The sequence below is a fragment of the Micrasema longulum genome, unplaced genomic scaffold (genome assembly GCF_059751315.1).
Source record: "Micrasema longulum isolate JH-2025_06_02 unplaced genomic scaffold, ASM5975131v1 h1tg001461l, whole genome shotgun sequence".
Taxonomy (NCBI): Eukaryota; Metazoa; Arthropoda; class Insecta; order Trichoptera; family Brachycentridae; genus Micrasema; species Micrasema longulum.
In genome coordinates, this window is record NW_028278647.1 from 1 (window position 1) to 24,930 (window position 24,930).

Below are 24,930 nucleotides of genomic sequence, written 5' to 3' on the forward strand. Positions count from 1 at the left end.
TAAAGAAGTGTAAATGTTTCTTCTATGTAATGTTTCTTCTATGCCTGATACTGATCCAGTGTAGCTGCGTGCGATATTCGGTTATGTGGTCGAATTTGCGAAGATCGAAGAATATTTTACTCCAAAGGTAGAAGTAGGGTGGAGCGGGGCTAGTTGAGCATTAGGGGAAGGTTTGCCAATTTAAATATCTTAAAAACTACATATGTCACGACAATACTTCGAATGAAGGAAAGAGGGGGAGAAGGAAGAGAAATATATCGCTCTACCGTTCGTTGGTTGCCGCACGGCAATCGATCGAGTTGCACGGACGCTTTATTTATTTTGTGATTCATTTTCTGCATATGGAACCAGCGTTGCCGACCCTACTGTTTTTTTGGTGGATCTTCCGATTTCAGGTAAAATCTACCGATCTACTAAATTCTACCGATTTTCAAATGCTTATATTTCTTCCATAGAGTTTTTTTTACTATTTATTCTTCCCCAATATAGGCAATCCACTTATAAATAAATAAACCAAATACTCACTGGTTATGTTTACCCAGAAAGTTACTTTTTCTGCCATCTGTATATTATTATGAATACTACTTATCCTTCGGTCGTACATAATACATACGTTGATTGGTTAGTATTGACAAATAGTAATTTCCATTTAATTAAAAAACTGATGAATCAAAATTATGGCATTTCTCTCCATTATTCCGTAGTTTCTATTTTATTAAATGGAATGTCAACAGATCACTTAATAATAATGAAGCATTTTTGTCACCTGCAACTATTTTCTGCTTAAATTTGGTAACCTTTTTTAGTAATTAGAAGTTATTAATTTATCAATAAGCTTTAAATTACGATAAACGTAAAAAAATACGTAAATTATTATGATCTCAGGCAAGTTCAGGCAAGCGTCAGCCATTAGTCCAAGGGGGCCGCCATTTTGTTTGATTTGAAAAAAAATCCACTTGCATGTTTAGCGAAAATTTATAATGAAAAAACGGTAGGGAAATTTTAATACATTCCCCTTCCCCACCACCCCCGCCCAGAGGACAATCAATCTACCGATTTTGCATGATGGAGGTTGGCAACGCTGTGTAGACCTATAATATACAATTCTTTATATATTATAATGTTTTTTTTAAAATTGAAAACCGAGGAAAATGGTTTTAAAGTTTTTGGAGTTGTTCCTTTTTCATAGTACAGGACTGATGTGTGAATTGATTAAATTTTAATCTATGGCTTCCTTTGATATGTGGACAAAATATCGATACCGCCCGCGTCCCAAACCGCGGCAAGCGCTCGCGAGCGTCTGCAAGGCAAGCCAAATACCTGATCCACACGCTTGCGCTTGCCGACGCTTGGCAAGCGTGAGGAGCTACTTTAAGGTTGTAGATAAACAAAAATACTTAAGGAATCATAAAATGTTCAAGTTTATAACATACCAATCTTTTAAAATGTATTACGCCGAATTAAATAAATATGTAATCGCGATGTCTTGTACTGTAACCGTGAACTTGGCTCGAGTGCGGCCCAAATTTAGCATTATTGTTTGAAATTGAAAGTCAATAATATGAGGAAAACACGAAGATTTACACCAGCCAACGCAGTGTACTGTAAAATTACGTGCAATTGTTTACTACAAACATGCTCGACAGCGTCGATAGCTCCGTTAAATTTTATTAATTCCTTTATTATGTAAATTTTATAAAATACAAACTCGGGTGTGTTTATTGGAAACATTACACAAAAGTATTCCACTAATTAGATTATTAAAATGCGTTAGCGATTTCCGTAGATGTATTTCATGATAATTTTAAAACTCGACTTAATTAAAATGCCTCGAAATGCTGATTTATCAAATTGAAGACTTCGAAAAAATATTTAAAAATTGATTGAACTATAATATGAAATGTGCCTTCGGGCATTACGGGCCCTTATGTTAAGCTGCGATTGTGTCAATGATAAAGGTTTACGAACTTAGATTTGTTTAAATCAGATGCGAATTATGTTTACTCTGCTTGTTATTTATTAGGCCATGAAAATAGTTTAAAAATACCCCAGTCACGACTCAAAATTAAAACATTTGAGTTTTAATAAATTGTAACAAAAACAATGAAACTTAGATGGCGGCAATAAATTTTATACGAGTCGAACGAGTATACAAAAATATGTATTAGACTTACTACCTTTGAAGTACATACTACATTTTTTAGTTTGTTATCTTACAACTTATTCTTTTTTGTTTTCAGACTATTGCCTCTGGAATGTGGACAATATTAGAAACAATACTTCTTGGGATATTTCTTCTCTACTCAACGGTAAGTGAAATATGTACATAAAAAACGATACCATTTATTTACTCCACCTGAATTGACATCATAAGATGTCCGATTATCGTTGGTAAAGAGATAATATAATAGGTAGTAGGTATATACTGCACGCCCGAACAACTTTGAAAAGATCATTGCAAAAACGGTAAAATGTTATTCTGTTTCACTTCTACGCACGAATTTTATATTTAAAGTACTATTTTTTATATTATTGTTTACCTTAACGGAATAATTCGTTTATTTTTATTTATAATGAAAAAATAAATTCATGTTATCTACACGAGATTAAAAAAGCTAGCACTGTATGTTAAATAAAATATTATTAAAAATATTTGTACCTAGGTTATTATTTATAATAACATATTACAACAGAGATGAAGAACATTTAAGAGAAGATAATATAGAATTCTAGGCATCTACATCATTGACAGGTCATAAGCCTTGTAGATGCCTAGAATTCTAAATTATCTTCTCTTAAATGTTCTTCATCTTTGTTGTAATATGTTAATATAAACAACTCCCCAGGGAGTTGAATCCAGTACTTGTCTACAAAATTTGGATAAACTCAAAATATTATTTATAAGTTTGTACATTTTTCGGTTTGACATCCTCGTTTTTTAACATGTAGTATGTTTGTATTACTTTCTTGGTATATGGTTATTATAAAGAGGTGGTTTCCAATTAATTAGTAAAATACTTTTTAGTGTAGATGTATTTTAATATTTGTGAAACATAAATATCTGTACCTCAAAGGATAAACCACGGAGTCACATTCAACGAAATGTTTAGGAAACAAGATTTTGTGATTGTGCACTTTTCCATATTTTTTTTTGAACCAGTGAGATAATTTCAGTCTATAAAGAACTTTCAATGTTTTAAAGCCTCTAATAATTTCTCAGAAATTATGTCTAAACATTATACTCCGGCGTCCTCCAACATATCCATCAGAGCAGTTGTTCCAGTGCATGGGGGTACTGGATGTGAGGCAACTTTACCTAAAAGAGGCACTGACACACTTCTGGTCGAACAATAGGGAGAGGTCTCAGCAAAACGTTTGTACGAGGTTTTCCCAGATAATGAATTATGTTCAACCCAAAACCCGGACGACTTTTGCTCAGAAACACCTCTCCTTTATTGCACCGATAGTGTTTAATATTTTGTAAGAGCGTGTAAGTATGTTGTGAGCTCTCAAGAACCAAATCTTTTTTCATAAAGGGTTCAGGACTGGATTTTCCTTAGGGGGAGGGATTTGAGTAAGACTCTTTGATGGTTTTTCAAATATTTGATCTGGTTTTATTTCAATTTTGCTTTTTATTTTTTCATATATTTTTAATGCTTTTTTATTGCATGTTATTTGTGTAAAATAATGATTATTTTTATAGTTATAGTACGTATTAAAAAAGCATTTCTGTGACTGCTTATATTTTTTGCATTAAAACAAAGTAGACTTCAGATTTTAATTTCAACTTAAAAAAGCATTTATATGACCAAAGTAGACTTTGGTGTTTTATTCACGTATAAAATATCTTGTTGGGTTAATTTCTGCATTTTCAACTTTAAAACGGCAAAAAGTGGACTCCCGTGTTTTATCTTTTAAGTCCAAAGGTACTGATAGCTACTGTTTAGCTTTAATCAATTAACTAAAGAAAATTGTTCAAAAAGGAAACTCTTTATAGTAAATTTTATCCATAAGTATTGAATATATACGTATGTCTATTAAAAATGATTTTTTTTCGATTTGCTAAAAATTCCACGAAATTAAGAGCAAATAATTTTTTTTATAACGAAAGGTTTGTTTGAGAATACAATCAATATTGTATTGCAATAGTTTTCGTAGCAGGATTAAAATATTATTTTAGAAATATTTAGCAAGATCAGATAAAATGTGTCTATAATCCAAATGCATGCACTATACGATTGAATATAACTTAAATTCCATCCTCTTTGTCTACTCCTATGGTCATAATGATGCTAGTAATAGAATAGTAAAAATAATATAGGCCAATCAATGATCACCAAATCAAATTTAATTGTTTTACAATACAATACTTTATTTAAATTGAATTTGATGTTTAATGAACGCGTAGATTAGAGAATATGGAATCGTCGAATCTTCCTGGAATTGGACCAATCATAATTGAAATCACTCTGCGGCTATTTTCGATCTGTTATATCTCATGGCACTATAGAAAATGGCTCAACCGCTAGATATACACACATATATCTGAATATTAATAGAACTTCGCTGGGCTTTTATGTATATACTCGCTGGAATATTTGTGTACTATATAGTAGGTGTTATCATAAACGATGCTTTGGACTTAAAAACTTCAAAATATTGTATTAATACTTCACCATAATATTTAGATTCGCGTTTCATCGGACCAATCGTAAATATTATTTTAAAATAGATAAAAGCTGAATATGATTTTGAACGTATTTTACAGCAGGAGATTACAAACGCATGTTTGACAAATAAAATATTAGGTATTTTTACACATCTCGCAATTGCAATGATAATTATATTCTGAAAATAAATATATGTTTATTTCCTATTTTTAAACGGTAGAAAACATTTATGGTTTTACGTAAATTTTTTTGCATGTAATTTCAAAACCCGGTAAAAAAATTATTTACATGTTTTATTTCATTGTCAAATTAGAAGAATATAACTTTGTATCTATTAAATCGAAATGGAATTTTGATCAACCACAGGATGAATTAGAGAGAACTACATACTTGTAAGCTTTGCCTTTATGAAAAACACACATACACAACGGGGTTGGCAAATATTGCAAGAAGATTAAGCTTTAAAACATTTTTTATGTATTTTTACGATATACATAACATTTTAATTTGTTGGCCATTTTCAAATAGTCGTAAATAAGAATCAAGAGTAGCGAATCTCGGATTTTTAATCCGGAGATTGGAACACAACAATGAAACCTCTATTGTTTTTTTTTCTTATTTCAATAATCTAACAAATATGTGAACTTTTTTATAATTCGCATTTATTTGTATTTTTTTATAAATAATTTCTTATTTGAAAATCTATTTATTAACCCTAACGGATTGTTACATTCATTTTACAAAAAATTTTTTTTTTTTTTTTTATTCATACTCTTTTGTCCAAAAAAATATTTTTTACATCTTTTGAAAAGTTTGTCAGAGTCTTTTGTTTAGTTATGTCTGGTAGTTTATTGTATAATTTCAGTCCCTGGTTTATTAGTCTCGACTGTCCTCGTCTTGTTTTAGAAAGTTGCTTATGATATTTTTCTGATATTCTCGTATTATGTCCACGTGTACTTTAATTTTTACAAGTTTTTGTTCATCGTCTACAATTACATCAGTGGCTAATTTATGGATACATTTTAATGATTCTAGTTGAAAGAGTTCAGTTATATTTAATTGCTTAGTTTGATTAAAAAGTTTTCTAGTTGCTGTTAGATAGGGAAGGTCATGTACTAACTTTGATATTTTATTTGGTTATGTTTGTAGTCTTTTTCGTGCCCATGGGCACGTTTCATTTTATTTTGTTTATAAGTGTACATGCATATCAATAACAATTTAAAATTTATATTCATTCATATTTTAAAATGAGAAAATGAAATAAAATAAATCTAAAAAGATAATACTTTCAACACATTAATCATAGTATGTTGTATAATAATTATACTTTGACATTAAAGATATATTTCTTTGCATCTTATCAAGTCCTTTTGGCTATTCATTTATGGACTTGAGTTTCGAAAAGATTGTTGTTTAGTTTCTTTACCGATGTCACCATACTTATTTATTTATTAATATACACGTGTGCAATGCCTTTTACCTTACAAATACACGTATTAAAAATAATTTAAACACTTCAATAAAATGTGAAAAACATAAAAATCGTTTATAATGTTTAGGTGACAGAAAATGTATTGTAGTGTCATAGACTCGGTATTTGGTATTAATTTATTGACCAAATAAATGAATTAAATAATACAAATAAATATTGTTACATTTATTAAGATGTATTAAAGAGAAGTACGAACAAGAATCTTTTACCGTAATAGTTTTTGGCTGACGTCACATTTGGAATCATACATAAGAGTAGGTATAATAGTATCTGATATGCGATGTCGTTTATCTAATGTGTTATGTAGGCCAGTCATCTGTTGCCTCACAGTGGCTCCAAGGTCCGTGGTCCGTACTAGCGACTTCTCCATCTCCGGGATCCACGCTTGAAGAACCACCAATGCCGCGGTCGATGGCCAAGCGCGTACATACTGACGTGTCTTCTATCTTGGTCACTTTTTGCGAGCTTCTATCTGCATCTAATACACACGTCACACATTGTAATTGGAGTGGATATTACTTCCAACACCTTGCTAATCAGCTCTGCAAGAGCAATCAACCCCGACGCGTTTTATTCATGGCTAATTAATAACAAAACTCGTTTAAAATTTCCTTATGATCTTAATTTACATGAGTGTTCTACATAATATTATCCGTTTGTGCAAACGGGAACATGCTTCTATTATATGAAGTTTAAAAAACGTAGGCTAAGTATCGAGTACCGATATTTCAACGCATGATTGCGATTTAGCTTGAATTATGAACGTTGATTAGTTTTAATTAAACAGATGTTTAGTCTACGTATTTTTTTAATACTAATTGTGATTGTTAAGTTCTCCTATAATATATTTAAGTTAATTCATAAATCAACATCATCTATTAATTTAATCAAAGATAAATGATTATGGCAAATAAAAATTTTAAAAAAAAATTTTAAAACCTGTGTTCGATTTAAGTTTATACATCTTAACATTTTAATTTTTAGCACTACAAAATGAACAGTTGGCTTAAATCAAGAGATTTAACTTGTTGATCATTATCAGAGACAATTATTTATTGATTCTTAAATGATTTTAGATTTAATCATGAATTTTGAAAAAAAATGAACATAACCATATAAATTGATCAGTAAATAATTCCTTGTTATTGTTGATATCGATTACCGTTATCATAAACATAGATTTACACTTTTACATCTTTGTTTTTTTTACTAATCCCATACAGTATTAATTTACCAGTCAAGTCGTTCAATAAAAGTCAACTTTTACCTCATCTAAGATTTTCATTATCTAATTCTGCAAAGATATAAACAAGGCGAGTTTTGAACTATCAGTAAAAGCATCGTCACGCTTCTAGGTTACGGTTATTTTAATGGTTTTGATTACCAAGTTCTTTAAAATGATGACGGGAATACTGCGAAACAACGGAATCAAAGCGATAATAACATTTGAAGCGATAAACTTAATTAGAAAATTGATACCTCACTTGAATTTAGCATCTATAAATACATAAGTTAAGGCCGTTCATTAGTGTCATTGTTAAAAACAACTTAATTTCTTGAAAACATCATGATTAAGATTCGGAATTCTACAATTTTTGGAGCAATTTGTGACAATAACTGTTTGAAAACGACATAATTTGAAAGAAAAAATTGCGTCATATACAAAAATGGGAAAACGTTTAAAATTGTTTTTAACATGGAACCCCATCATTTTATCATATCTCTCGGCATAATCACTCCAGCAAACATGTCAAAATAAATTTATGTATATATCAACAAATAGGCATCTGAAACGGTTCAAAATTACACAGTTCAGCGGAGAGATTATCATACCCTTTTTTCTGTTTACTCCATAATTCTGGCGCTCCACTATACAAGTAACTCCTTGAAATTTTTCAGCGCTTATCAGATCATGGTTCATCTCTTCGTTCGCATTCTCAAAGCACGCTCCTAATTCCCATCCATAATTCCTCTTTCTTCTCTAGTTCATATACTGTCCGAGCGGTATGACATATGGAATTTCCTCTCATTCCAAAGACGTTTTTTACAGTAACTTTGTTTATGTCACGTCTAAAGAAACATTTCCTGTCTATTCCTTATAATCTCCAACTTTCCTCTAATTTTCCTCTCCTTTTCCTATTGAAGACTAGTATCAAGAGTAATTTATCTATATACACATACTCTAGTTCAATTTTAGCATATATTTTTTCCTCACATACGTTATAACATCCATTTTTTTATTAGTTGGTTGGAAATCTGATGAATAATAAAATATTAAAAATGTATTTTAAAATAACATAATGTTACTATTGACTTTCAGATTCACTCATATTGACTTTAAGATTGATTAAAAAAAATGTTTGACAGTCGTTCGCATAACTACCTACGAGTATATTCATCGAAAACTTTATTTGAGATTCTTCTCATTTTCTCCTATATATAATGTTTCCTACGTTTATTTAGAAGCGGCAAAAAATTTTAAGCTTTTACTAAAAAAATATACTGCAGTTTTCATTGATCGTCTTGTAAAACGAAATTTCTGACACTTTAACCCTATTCGCCGTGGTCAATATTTAATCTTGACGCTTACGGTTCTAATCCTTCAAACTATGTACCAAGAAAACTTCATTTACTTATGAAATAATTTTTTCACGCATAATTACCTAGCTATCCGGAAATATAATGTTTTGCAGTTAAAAGCGTTAAGGTACAACGACTTTCATTTTATATCTCAAAATTACATTAACGATCTTAATGGTGATTATCCATGCTCGTTTCCATGTTATTTTACATACAATGTTGTGAGGTTCCAAGTTTAATTTCTTATTTTGTCAACATTGTAACTATATATTTTTATTTCGTAAGTAATTGCATACTTTATGTTTAGATATGCGTGCTAACAAAGTACACAAATTTACACATATAGCCTGAAACTTGAGACTGATTGATGTTCTCACGCCTATTTTGTGATCTAGACAACCTTTAAATTAGTATACCTACTGATAAAATGATTCCCTGTACCAAAAAAATACCCTACGGCATTTTTTTTATGTGATGAAATTGTTTTCAACACATCGCTTCGGTTTACATTCGAACAGATGCGGAAATTTCCGGTAAATATATCAGATTCTGCCGAAACAACGCGCGAAGTACTAATGACTCGCAATTTTTGTCACATTAACAAAATGCGAGCATGTTAATTCAGTTACTTATTTAGAATGTTGCCATAATACGTTGAGTGTTGCTTAGTACCTAATTGTAATTGCCTTATGCCACGCGTTGCTGCTCGGGGAGGGGGAGTGGAGGGGGGCCGGGGAGGACGGAGTTGGCGGGAAAAGCTTTTAAGGCATTTCCCGCCCTGCGCCGCGCCGCGCCGCGCCGCCGGGCGTGCCTGCGCTTTTCCATAACACGAATGATTAATGGCCATAATTTTGTTTAACTTTTTACCGTTTGTTACGTATCGCACAAAGATTACTGCGATAAAGCGAACTTAATACAAATGTTACTCCTTGAAGGTATTGCTGATGTAATTTACACGGTGTAATAGGGGCAAGGAACAATGTATTACACAATGTGTCAATTTCTGTTAAAATGTTTCGGAGTAGGCTGTTAAATCGAATTACCGCTGTAAAGAAGACGTTTTTACTTTAAACATAATTCTTTTCATTTTATTCTTTACAATTTTGAGCACTCATTCTTTTTCCCCATCTGATCTCCGGTAAAGCATATTAACATTACTAGACGCTTCTCTCGCTTACTTTAACTTTTCGGAAACTCGCAGGTGGGAAGAAGAGATAGTATAACTCTGGGTCAGGTATAAGAATTCAGTACCCAAACTTGGTCAACCTATTTTCCTTGTAACAGGGCTTATTTTAATCTATTGTATAAGCTGGTTGAGTTCATCTGAGCTCTACGCTCCTCATATAGTTTAACCATTAAGCTATATTTTCTTAGTAGTCCTTTTTTTTCAAAGAGATCAAGTACGTTTAAAATTTCTTTAAAATTGTTTGAAAAGTGAGAAAAGTGAAAAAAATATTTTCGTTTTGATTTTAACGATTCGAATCATTCAATTTTTATATCGATAGAATAAACATTTGTAGCAAAAAGGTAGCTGTTTTGTTTTCAATACCGTCTAGTTGGAGTGAAATGCGATATAGAGTAGCATATAATTTTCGAAGCTGATTCTTTAAAAGTTAATAATGTAAATGTCTACATTTGATTTCTTTGTTAAGAGTGGTTGTAAATGCCATGTTATCATCACATAGTAAAATTAACGTCAACATAGAAAGAACGCATAGTTTCATAGGTAATAAAAAAAACCTTCATAGCTTGCTAAGCTTCTAAAGAAATATCTACCTATATATAATTTTTCTTTTATTTTGGCGTTAGTTAATTTAAAATGATGACTTATGAAAAAAGCCGGTATTAAATAAACGTAAAACGGATATTTTTTTAAATTTTTCATTATAATATAAAAGAACTATTATCAAGAGATTGTCGATACCTCTAAAAAAAGCAAATGTCTTAACCTAATATGTATATTACTCTAATGAGTGCTTGGAAACTATTTTTACTGGTGAAAAAAAAAATGGTATAAATATTATGCAGAGCTCATATTAAAAGACCGCGTTTTATTTTGTCAAAGTTCATGTCAAAGATCATCGGACTGTATTTTGTTGGCTCAGCTCAAATAAACTCGGTGGTAGAAAACTGCTTCTTTATTCACATTTTTCTTTTGGATTTCTACAGTGACGCTTTTAACACAGCTGTCGGCTCTCCAAGAGCGGGGGCCTGGCTTGATTTATCCATCTCTTGCGCGTTTTATCATTGCATTCTGCTTATTTTTGCTATGCCGTTGGCAAAAAAAGGCAGAATGCAGGAATGAACAGGATAAAGTAAATTGATGGTAGGGGTAGTGTAGTACGAGGCACATCCGGAAAGTAAGAGTACTAAATTTTTGTATTTAAAAAAAAAACAGCACATTGTAATGGACTTTTTTTCCACATAGTCACCTTCCTGTTCTATGCAGGTTGTAAGTCGTGGTACAAGCATTTTGATCCCCTTCTCATAAAACTATCCCGCCATCTCCTTCGTTCACTTCAAGACCTCTTTCACAGAAACGAACACTACGAGGCAAGTTTTGGTACTAACGAGGGTTGCCGGTGTGTGTTGTGTTAGAAAAAAAAATCTCACAGCACGAGTACTCTTACTTTCTGGATATGCCTAGTACATTATTTTTTCCTCGCCAAAACCACTAGTGTTGCCAGTAACAAACACCATAGAGAATTTCTGACAGTAAAAGCAGTGTCGATTATCTAATTATATCTCTTTCTGAATTCATTAAAATAATATATATTAGTTTGCAGTAAAACTCTGCATCTTTGCCATTCCTGTCTATCTTTCTTTAGTTCTTCATATGATCTGCAGTTTATGTCCTCACATAAATCTTCTTCAGACATCTCCTCATTTTTTCCTCATGTAGGAGACCTTCGTGACGCACTATGTGTCCATTTTATCTAGCACGTCTTTTGAAGATAGATTTGAGCAGGTGCCTTACTCATTCTCTTCCACTAAGAACTCGTAATGCGGTCCCTACAGGAAATTTCTCAAAATTCTTCTATAAAAGGACACCTTAACCCATTGTATGTTAATGTCTCTTTCTGATGGGCACCATGTCTCACAGCCGTACATTAAAACATTCCATACATAGGTCCTTATAAGAAGTTTGTGTAGTTTCAGGTCTACATTATTTGATTAAAAGATTCTAGATTTTCAGTTAAATGCGTGTCTGCCTGATGCATACAGCTATCAACTTCGCTCTTTGACTGATTATATTTTTTCCTAATTTCTTTATTTTCCATATTGTCCAGGTTGTGGTACGTTTCTTCGAGCCGTCGGTGGAGCAGTGCCTGGTGGAGCCGTGGTTCCGGGAGCTTGGCTTCGTCGTATGTTACGGAGCCATCATCCTAAAGATGTACCGCCACCTCATAGAGTTTCGTACCAGGAAGGCGCACCGCTGGGTCGTCAGGGATGTCGATCTTCTCAAATACCTTCTTGCTATGGTAAGCCAACAAAATACCATCATATTATTATCGAATACAGTGGACGAGGGACTAAATGTAATCTCAATACAGAATCGAGCGGAGTCCTTTGTCTTGCAGTGGGAAAAAATGGGCTAAGACTTTTTATTCTGAGATCTCTGGAGTTAATAGCGAATTAAAGTTATAACACAGACGAGCTTTATGTGAACTCATTCATCATACTATTATATAAAATAATAAAAATTACATGTGTGTGCACGTTCTTAAAACTAATCAAAATTCTTCCTATTAATTTGGTGTGGCGGAATCGGTTTCTTAACAGTAAATTAAGGAAGAAGTTGAAAGCTAATAATGTCTAGAAGAAAACGCCAACCTAGCTAAAAAGCTTCCGGAATGGCGTAAGATTGCTACGAAGTTCTGGGAAAAGACTTATTATTAGAACCTAGCGATAAAATCGTTACCCTATAGTTTTTCATGAATACAGTTCCTACTGATTCAGTCTTCGGATAAGTTTTTGTGGATCATAAATAGCAATGTATTTTTTAAAAAAACCAAATAATAAGGATATTAATTAATGTATTTCAAAAGTCATCTTTATAACTTAAGATTTTATGTGCTTTTTTATATGCTTAAATTGACTCAGTTAAACCAGAAAATACGGGCGAGAGTGGGGTTGGCGGCTAGAATTATTGTGGAGTTACCGGACGCTTTTTGAATTCCCTGTGCAGGTAGGACGATTTGTGGACATAATATGCTTTATCTCTGTAGCGGACATAATAATGTATAACACGGAATATAAAGAATTACATTCCGTTTGCTCTGTCAAATTCTTTCAAAACTTAGACGAAAAGTATATGTTATATATTAGATAATAAAAAACTGAATTTTTTACCATATTGATGCACACAATATAATAAACTTTTGATATGCTTTACATATCAGGGCCTATCTACAACAGTGCGGGTAATATCGTTATATAACGTGTACATTCATTTTATTGATTATATAAATACAGTGTTCGTTTCACTCAGCAAATATGTATCATCTTAATTAGTATCTATTTAACTGAAATATTCATCATTACTTCTAAATTAAAATACGATACCAACTTAAATATAGGTTTCTTTGCGCTGTCAATGCGCCATAGCAGCACTCGTATAATTTCATTTTTTGTATTCTATTTTTTTCAAACGAATCCTAATTTGGCATGTCATTAATTAACTATCACACGTTAAACTATATTATAGTATTCCTCGCCTATACTGCTTTCTAATAGGCTGAGTTGTATCTAGAACCTACAGAAATGACAAACCTTTTCTTTAGGGATGTTAACTTTGAAAAAATAAAACCTGCATAGTTTATTACAAACTTGTTTAGTCCATGTCTGGTCAGGCAGAGCGAAGGCGCTTACAATAATAATAAGAAATACCACGCAAAGACATTTTGAAACCGTATTCTAATTTTTAATATCATCGGTTGGCAGATAAAACTTAGAAGACTAATGGAAAAATTACTTTGAATGAATCACTAAGTTCTATTTTTTTATCAATTTCTTTAAAAAATTGTACTGGGAGAAATTATACAATCATAAACAGCTGTTTCAGATTGCATAATCAACTTTGTAATTTTTTTATGTAAGTGTCTGTTGAAAAATATAGATCTCGGTGACATAAACTCTGTACCTCAGAGGCAGACGGATGCAAATCCAAACGTCAAATTTTCAACAAGAGCCTAAAGAATCTACTTTATCTAAGTGGTTTCTAATTATTTGTAGCATTTATCTGTATTTTCAGTATCTTAATACATTTGTTCTTTCATAATAAGACTTACATTTTTTCAAAATCAATGGACATAAATATAAATTGGATACGAAAATCGAAATGTCATTTCATCGATTTCTGGATTTGTATCCGTCTGCCTCTGAGGCACAGAACTTATTATATCATAAATCTGTACTTAATGAGTTTTACCTGTCAACCGACGATATATTTGAAGATTTAATTAAGAGCTGATGTAATGCAGGCATTATTTAGGTGGCTCATTTAGTGTATCCATCCCACTTAACACAAAAATAGACTTAATATATAATACCGCAATATTGCTTGTATTGCAATGTAGAAATAATTGTAACGTTCATTGTTTTTATTCATCAGTGATTAACTTAATAACATTGCAAAGGCGGAAAATTGTACATACAAAGTAAACATTAGATACACCAATTACAATAAATGGTAAGCAGCTTGTGTCTCCTTGGCAGAGCCCACACTAAAAAAAAATTAACACATCCTCGTTATCAAACGTAAAGACTTCACTAGAGAATTTACTAATCTGATAGCTTCAGTAAAAACAAATAATTTACAGAAAGAAAACACAATTCAGAAGTATGAGCGTACTTAATGGAATTTAGTGGAACGAAAAGTATACTTTGATTAATTGATAAACAATGATTGGAATTATACGCATATTATACTGTGTATTGCAACACACATGTTAATTTATTTTAATGTGTATATATAATGTAAAATGCTTCTTTATTGGGTTGAGTGCATTTTGATTCATTAAACACCCGTGATGGGCGGAAATGTTTTACATAAAAAATAATATTTAAATATGATATTAGACTTGTTCATCTCGTATTCAAAATGAACACCAAATAATAATAATACTTATGCAAATCTTAAATTATAAAAATAACGTTTTGTACAAATACAAAAAAAAATTGTTAAAATAAATCGGTAGCATATAATGTATTAAAATAAGAGGAAGAAACTGTAAATAAAATGATAAATATATTTTTTATTTAAAGCAAGACTGTTAATAATTTCATAATGACGAAGTTTATCCCTACGGGAAATTGGATATAAAAATGTTTTCTTACTCGCGGTAAAAAGGAGAGCAATTGTAAATTGAAAATTGTACGGCAATGTTTCTTGAAAATGCATGAAAATTTTTTTTTGATTAAATTGAAGTACTTTTCACGTCACTTGTTCTTACGAATCAACTAACGATAAGAGAGTAATGAAAGATTTCCGGTTTAAGGTAAGTTACGGACCAATCGGCAGAACTGACCGAGGAGAAGCGGAAGAGAACTTGAGACGTCACACGCGGAGTAAATCCAAAAACACACAACGTTAATAAATAATAAAACTGATAACACGATACATAAAACTTAAAAAAATAAAAAAATATTAACAAATAAAATACAAAACCGCTGAACTTCCTCTTACATTACTAAAAACACATTTTAATATCGACAATAATTTTAAGCAAAACTGTGAATCGAATAATAATTTAAATATCAATAAAACAAATTTAGCAACACTGAGATTTAAAATATAATAAAATAAAAGTAAATGACTGAGTTTTAGTGAGTAATTGGAGTGTGAACAAAATATTTTAAATATAGATATTTATATTTTTCAGAAAGTCAAATACAAGTATATCCATAACCCAAAAAAATTTGTATTTAATATACGCTACGAAAAGTGTCTCAAGTGTGTATTGATATTTAAATTGTATTTTTGAATACGCATTTTGATAGAACAAGTACAACAATTGATACGATGGAAAAATCTCCAGTTAAAGATAATTGAATTCTTTTTATCTGAATAAAACCTCCAACGGTCAATATTATCTTTCATTTATTTGAAAATGAGTTAAAACGTGGAAACAAATGTTACTTTATTCGACACTCAAGCTGCGTATTGGTAGACTTTTACTGATTAATTAACGTTTATTTATTTTTTATGTTACTTAAGAGTAAAACCTCTTTTTTATGGCGGTAAATTTATTATTGATTGTATACTCCGAAAATTTATAAACGTCATATGCATTTTAAAACTCCCATCTCTGTTGTAATCAATCTCTTTTTATATTCCCAACGGTGTCACAAGAAGTCAGAATTTGCTATTTGTCAAATCTTCTAAAAGCTCCATTGGTTTTTATGCTCCAATGTCTATCATGTGTAGATTAGTATTAGTAGACTTAAAAACTATTAGATTTTTTTTTTTTTTAAATGCATCGTTTTAACAGCGCTATGATTATCCAAAGTTTTGTATCAGGAGCCGCCAGTGATGGGAGTCTAGGCATTTACAGGGCTTATGACCTGTCATCGGCTGGTTTAAGTGCCCACTTTACACACTGTGTAACATTTACGATTCTGCCTATGTTTGAACATCCACATTTCCTCAACTCTTCCATCTGTTGACTTTTGCGAAGTAAAAGAGCTGAAACCTTTTAAGCCCTGTAAATGCCTAGACTCCGATGTCCCTTCTCAAAAATGTTTTCCCTCTCTGTTGCAACAAATTTAAAACTGTGATTGAATTTAAAAATGAACAACTTCTTAGGGTGAAAATCCAGCCAGTCTGCAAGCATTTGGACATACTAAAAATTGTTGAATTTACGATAATTAATTGTATTTTCAAAATCAATATGGACATTGAGAAGAAACGTTTTCATTTATGCCTTTAAAAAAGAAATTGAAAAAAATATGCCATTAGAAAAACGCGACATGTTTAGCATTGAAAGTTGTGACGTCAAGATTTATGAAGATGTTCTACCAAAATTTAAGCGGTTTGGAACAAAGTATCGTGACGTTTTAGGGGCGTGGCCAATGCAATGACCGTTTTTGCGGGAATTAAAAATTACAAATTAAAAAAAATATATATTCTACTAATAAGTAGCAAAATAATATTTTTTTTTACAGTATTTCATGGACCCTTTTTACTTTAAACAAGTGATATTTTCCTTTTGAAAGCCTCGCTTGCCTCTGTGTGCACGAGTACTTGCGTAGTAAGTTTTCGATCCCCGACCGTACATAGATACAAGCATAAATACATACCGCCGAAAATTGGTTTAACCCCAATATCACACCACAAGATTTTGGTTTACGAGTTTGGGAAGCCAATTAGGAATACCATCAGTCCAAAACGTACCAAACTCTAATCTACTTACCTACATTGTATTATGTAAATAGTAAATATATTATGGGGTTATTCCGCGCCATAGTGTGACACATTATGTCATATTATTTATTTATAATATCGTCTTTATTCCACAAAAACACCGCAGAAATGGCAGTAGAAAAAAAACGGTTTCAGGAATAATGGATTTTTAATTACAATAGAGTTATTTTTATATCATCATTTTCTAATACAGCAGCATATTGCAGCACCAAATGCAGTATATTTCGATAATATTTTATAAGTAAGATGTTTCAAATCCAATCCACGGACAGTGAAATATTGCATTTAGGGGAGATCCTTAAGCCCACCGTCCTCCTTTTTTTTGCACCACAACCCAATTACAGTGGTAAATTACAGAGTACACCCAGGCTTGAGAAAAATCACATTAAAGGGAGATCCTTAAGCCCACCACCCACCCGCAGCTGTTATAGAGTCCTGGGGGACTCTCTGTCAGCTGCGCATAGAGGAAAGTTATTATAAATATTCCCAAAGAATACAAACTTTATGCAGATTAAGGAGGGAGGAGGAGGACGTATGGACAGAGGCCAACACCCCACCCCTCAGGATCCCCTCAATGCCTTTGTTTTTTTTTTATTAAAAAAATAATAAAAGTGAAATATTGCTGTGTGTAACCAATATTTTAAAAAATACATCGCTTTGACTCTGTCAGAAATCGAACCAAAGACTTTAAGCACGGTAGGCGAACACGCCAATCACAGAACTGTATTCTGCGCTTGCCCGGACAAGGACAATTGCCGTGTAATACAAACATTACCAACTTCAATTTATTTTAAATCAAAAAACCGTATAATAATTTTAAAAAGATCATTCCAATATTTTTTTTACTGCTCTTAATTCGTTAAAAACTCAATTTTAATTATTTCTGTAGTATAGGAATAAATTGCCATAAAAAAATAACGCTACTTCGTGTTATTTTCATCGCAATATCGCGAGGGTTCTACAAATACCTTTAATGGTATCAATTTGTGTGCTGTGAGAATCCTCAGGTGGGCATACATAGGACAGATTAATGACCTGACAAAATGCAATTCTCATACCGATTTCTACATCCTAGAATTTATTTTTTACGCTACACCCCTCTACTAAAATGAAATTAATGATTGATGGGATTGGCAGGGAATACTCTACTATGAGCTGCTACGCCATGGCCAAATGCTCAATTCTGCCCTCTACTGTGACCAACTTGACCGTTTGAAGCTGGCGAACGAACAGAAGCGGCCAGTATTGGTGAATAGGAGAGGAATCGTGTTTCATCAGGACAACGCCAGGCCGCACACATCTTTGATAACGCGCCAGAAACTCCGGGAGCTTAGGTGGGAAGTACTTATGCATTCACCCGGATCTGGCACCAAGTGACTACCACCTGTTCCTGTCTATGACCAACGCGCATGGGGGTACAAATTTGGCCTCAATAGAGGCCTGTGAAAATTTGTTGCTCGAGTTTTTTGCCAATAGGGACAAGGGCTTCTACAAAAGGGGCATTATAAAATTGAATTCTCATTGACAACAAGTTGTTGAACAGGACGGCATATATTTGACTTAAATCGAATGATTGTAACACTTTTTATTAAGCATTGAAATAAAGCAAAAAATACGAAATTACTTTTTAAAAAATAAATGGAATTCCTATACTGACTTAAGACTACAAATAATCGCGTTTATACTGGCCATATTTTTGATGAATTACTAAACAAAAATCATAATTTTAGATTCCATTTGTGTAGGTATGTTTAAATATAAATTACAAGAAATATTGGCGTCTATTCAAATCTGTGGCGACGCGCATTAAAAAATATTGTGTTTATTTTTGACATGAAAGTGCTGAGGTATACACAATTTTTAAAGGTACTATTTTTTTCATAGTAATCTATAAGTATAAAAATCAAACGGTCAAATAACAATCATATTTGAGCTCAAAGTTACTGAATTATTTACTTGATTTATTTATTTAAAACTCCCATACATTATTGAAATTCAGTCAGAATGTAAGGATAATATTCTTAAAATGCGTAGTAACCACATAACATGCATAGTTATAAATGAAGTATTTTGTTGGTGTAAATAATATAAACAATATTTTTCTGTTATATTTTTAATTTGATATTAAACCATGTGAACACGACTCCTAAATTGTTTTTTAATATTAATTTGTAATATTATCCATATTTAAAGCATTAGCTTTGTGGTCAAATATTTTACTAAATGTTATTAAATATTTGTGTATAACCACTTAACGACTTTTATCGGTTTTTAAAAGTTTGTGTTAATAATTATAACGTATTTAAATCAAAATAAGAGTAAACTGCAAAATTGTCATTTTTCAGGAGAGCAAAAAACCTTACTATAAACCCAATTATTTAGCTACAAAACTTGCTATTTTGCGAATTGGGTTTTTATTTATGGATCATTTCATCTGTGTAATCACATTCTAACCATATCACGAGTTATTTGTAAAAATAACGAAAATAATCAATTTCATCATCATCACCATTCCATGTCTACTTACAAGTTGGAGCATATGGTATCCACAAGGAGCCTCCTTGCATCTCTATCGGCTGTCAACTCCTTCGCGTCCTCCCAAGTCAGGTTCTCGTCCCGAAGTTCTGACATAAACTGCCGACGAACAGTCAACAGTGGACATTCAATATACACTCCTTAAACTATTAAAGACGGGACAGAAATAAGTCTACTTATACTACTAGAACTATCTTATATTATTTGTACCACTCAATGAATGATAGAAACGAGTCTACTTATATTACTGAGACAATCTTGCACTATTTGTGCCACTGAAAATATGACACAAATGCGCATATTTACTTTATTAAAACCAAAGTCTCATACGCAAAAATATATTTATTTGTGTTTAGAGTAGTCGAAAAAGCGTACTGTTCATACCATTGCAGGCATACTTGAGGATCATTTTCTCATATAAATCGTAAAATGAACGAAAATGCAGTTATGCAAAGACTAATGAATTTATTTTTATGAAGGACGAATTTGACTTATCTATATACGGATAAAAATTATTTGTATGCCAAAAATTATTTTATCATAAATAAATTTAGATATTTTTGGACATTTCGCGTGGGAAGATAAATACAAAATAATCTAAGTCATATTACAAAAAAATATTAAAGAAAAACGTAGCACAGGAAGAAGACGTATCTCCTAAAAAAAAACTTAAAACAGTAGTTTTTACTGTAGCTCCTGACTCCTTATTCAGAGCGTCTGCAGAGAAAATAAAAATTGCCACCTCCTCCGCGATGTGGTACCCATAACGAAAAAAATGTAAATACTTTGAATATATTTGCACCACAACAGGCCTCGAAACCCAATTACAGTGGTAAATTACGGAGTACACCCAGGCTTGAGAAGAATCACATTTAATTTTTGTGTTATTACCAGGAATCGAACCCAGAACTTTCCGTTTGTAAGTCAAGTGCCTTAAACACTGCACCACGAAGGCCGCTTACATTATTTTAATTTATTCAAATTATTCCTAGTGTGAAGTTTTTATTTAGTTTATCAACTGGATTGCTATTTGTCAAATCTTCTAAAAGCTTCTACATAGGTTTATCAACCTATGTTATATAAAATAAAAAAGAGCATGCAGATTTTGATTTTTTAAAGTGAAAATAGGAACACGGCTAATGGTTTCTGTGTACGGCACCCTTCATGTTACTATGCGGGATCATTATGGAAATGTCATTACGGAATAGGGTGCCGTTTTTGTAACTCAAGTAAACTCAAGCAGCGTATTTTTAAAGAATAAAATTAAGATTAAACCTCCGAAAGACGTCGCTAAAGCTTTCAAAGAAAGTTTTATGATAATCAGTCTATACGTAAGAAAAAATATCATTGGAAATTTGAAGCAATTTAAGCAATTTGTGCGTACATTACTGTAACATTTATAAAATAATAAATGGTAAAGCTTTTTTTATTCCAAAATAAATTAAACATTTAGAAATTCTTATTTCCTAGGTTTCTATGTTCTGTTAGATATAAAATCCCGGGGTAATTACTACAACAAGGTAACTTCAAAATCATATTTTTTTATTTGACCACTAAAAACTATTCTTTGTTTCTTCCTTTCGTGCATTTAAATCATAATATTACCATGATTTGAATGGATGACTTGTCTATTGAGGAAACAAACATGTGTTTTTAGTGGTTAGTTAAATAAATCTGTTTTTAGTGGTTAGTTAATTTTTTTTTAAAGTTTCGTAGTTGTAGCAGGGGCGAATCGTTCAAATAAGTGATTATGAACAGCTTACCGTTATATTTGACTTTCGAGAATAATGTTTTAAAGTAACTATGTGTATGGGAAAATAAATAAAATAATTGTTATTTATTATAAATCACCACTACCGTTTATATCTTCCTACAAAAAAATCTATGAAGTGCGCCCAGCCCGTTCTCAGTGAGCGATAAAACTAGCCGATTACCTCAGCTTATTACTCCACACAAAAAAGTACGCTGTATTTTACATCTTAACCAAGGCAGGTTTTTAGTAGGTACTAAAACAAGCTTGCAGATTACAAATATTATTTGAAGATTCTCTATTTGGAAACTAGTATTTCGAATATTATTTCCGAAGGACTATTTTTCTTTGATAAGATACCGTTGACATGTTTTGTATCACAAAGGACATGTGGCGTTCGAAGTGGGATTATTAAAAACCTATATAAACGTCCATTTTTATCTGCGGTCTTCGGGCACACGGTATACAAATATAAAAACAATTTTTTAAAAACACAAAACGTTCTGATACAGAAAATTTAATTCCGACAGTCAACTGATTTCAGTTTTGAGGTGCGGAAAATGGGACAACGAAACGTTGAATTCGATTTTGTCTATTCTAGTTAAGCATAAAAGGTCCGAAATGCAGTTGTCTTTTTTGCATATCATTGGAGAGGCATATTCAAGACAGTGACCGGAAAACATAGTCATATACCTATTTATCTAAATTCCCTGTCACCGCATATCATCACAATTTATGTAATCCGAAAAACAAAAATACTAATGTATATGTACATATCTAATTTTACCTAAATACAATAATTGATATAGTTTTTTTTTATTGTGTTCATTTAATGTATATGTACGAGTATGTCCTTAAATCTAACAATAGCAAAGCATTGGCGGGTTCAGCTCGTACTTTATATTAAAAAAAAACCATACCCGCTGAAATAAATATTATAACCCAATTTTTTTTTCTATTTATAATATCGACCGTTTTTATTTAACAGGATAACATGAATGCTGATCTAAATTTTAATATTTTCTGTGGTTGTATGCTTTTTCTCTCTTTAATGACTTATCTATTTTTTCAACCCCAATAACAATCAAAACGACTGGATTCAGTAAAAACACTATAAAGTCCCATATATATTGTGTCAAGATTGGTATAAAAAACCTTGCCAATAAATAGTAACTGGCCCAACATTGCATATATTTGTTTATTTATACTCGTACAATCCAATCGCGAAGATAGAAAAATTAAAATAATTACACTCTCTGCTCTTATTTAATTTTTACTATTTATTTCATCATCATCATTCCGTCTCCACACCTAATAGTGCAAAGGGCACTGCATTGGTACACCAATCACAGCGTCTCTTGATTATTTTTGTAAGATCAGTCCTACACTTCAGGTACCAGTCCAGGGACTGTGAAAACACACTTTTTCACACCGGGAATCGAACCCGAGATCTTTTGCATGCTAGGCAAACGCGCTGACTATTTAGGTGTGTGATATTATAATACATATACTTATATTTACATTACACTTGTTATATTAAGGTAAACTTCAATCTTCTACTATTTTAACAATTTTATTTTGGTTATACGTACTCGTATACTAACTTTATTTATTTAGTCATAAATAAGTAGATAAATAATTTTAAATGTCATAAAATTGACTTAAATGTAATTATCATACTGTATATTAAATATCAATATTAGTAAACTATACACAATATTTTTTTAAGAACTAACTTTTTTGTTACAAGCATTTTTTTTTCAAGTTATACCTATTTAAATAAACAAAAAAAAAAAAAAAAAAATTTATTTATTTATTTAAACGCCTTGTCGGCTTTTACAAGTTTAACATATATTTATATTTAAAGAATAGACATATTTTACACAAAAGTAGCAAAAATTTGAAAATGAAATAATAAGAAAAAGAAAATAAAAATATATAAAACTAATCTTACATATAGTACATACATACATACATATATTCCAGTAGAGAGAATAGAAGTTCACTTTTTCCCATCGGTTATATCAAAAGAATCTTAAAACTAGAAGAATCTAGAAAAATAATAATTAAGAATACAGATTTTAGTTAACAAAAGGTATACAATATAAAACAACATAGTATAATTTAAGAATTTAAATTTAGAGATAATAAATTGATACACTACCTTTTAAAATTCAAAAGTGTTGTATTAAATATATCTATATGATTTGCGTATTCGTTTGCAAACACATGAATTTTCCTCATAGGCGAGTGTGCACTTTAGTTAGTTGTAGATACATTTATATAGAAGAGTTTATTAAATCGAGTAATCCGGCCGGGCACTCGCAAGTCAATTAGTTTTAACATTTCTCATATAAATGTATAATGCTCGGTGCATCAACATGGGAGTGTTCTGTGGTTTTGCTTTCATCTATAAAGAAACAACCCATTTATTTAATTCATAACTTTCTATATCTAATATATTTTATACGTGTATTTTTTACACATCACTTAAAACTATATTTACATTTTAATAGTCTTTTTAATAACTTCCGGTATTTTTCATAGATTTTTAGTATTTTGTACAGTAGATAATTTAGGGACATCGCTTTATTTTCCAACTTTATATTTAGCTTCTATTGTTGTATATTTATAAAATATATATATATATATATATTTATTTTAGAAATATCTAAATAATCCCTTAAACGGTTTTGTTATTTTTTAAAGCCAATATTGTTCCTTTACTTCTAGGAAAGCAGTATAAATTATTATTCGTTCAGATTTATGGAAATATCAGTTGCAAATGCAAACACAACATAAAAATAAATTGATTATTTTTTTAGCCGTTCCTAGTCGCGCTCCTGGAAAAGTAATTACGAATAAAAATGATACAAACGTGTGCATCGATGACCAGTGTATTTGCACTGAAACACGCTCAGTTATCACACAAGTTTGCATGTCTGAACGAACATAACAAAGTGAAGTTATTCAGAAAGAGAATGCTTGAAATAATTTTGTCATTTCATGGAAACTACGATACACGAACGATGCATGCATTCTATTATTATTTTATTAATAAATTTCGAGTCTTCAAACGCCTAGGACTAACATGAACCCAAAATTCAATTATTTAGATACTAAATGGCTTAATTTATTAATGCACCATGGTTACTGGAGCAAGTGATATTCAATTATAATCTACTCCGAAACGCAATCAGGATCAGCACAGTACAAACTATATTATGGCTTCCGTGCACCAATAACGTATCAAATGGGTCGTATTATTCGGTGTAACTCAGTGTAATTAGACTTGATCTTTTGTTTGAGGTAGTTAGAAGTATTTACCAAAAAATGTCCAGACAAATGACAAATATAGTTCTGTGTTTGAATTAGAATCAGAACTCTGAACGAGAACTTCGTGTGGGTCTACAAAAATGAAAATCGCGATTTTGTAAGTAGGCCCCGTACTGTAGTGATTCGCCTACCATGTTTGAGA

The 24,930-nt window shown here is 31.5% G+C and overlaps 1 protein-coding gene across 1 annotated transcript in view; it reads left to right on the forward strand.

The window, feature by feature from the left end:
* Window positions 1-2,240: 2,240 nt before the first annotated feature.
* The window catches only part of LOC148275315 (metabotropic glycine receptor-like), a gene marked incomplete at its 5' end in the record, with an annotated part of 46,505 nt that continues 23,815 nt past the window's right edge, over window positions 2,241-24,930 (forward strand). Inside the window, 2 exons of the mRNA XM_088235863.1 lie at window positions 2,241-2,309; window positions 12,033-12,224. Of these exons, the coding sequence (XP_088091989.1) occupies window positions 2,241-2,309; window positions 12,033-12,224 (261 nt within the window). The remainder of the gene's footprint in view (window positions 2,310-12,032; window positions 12,225-24,930) is intronic.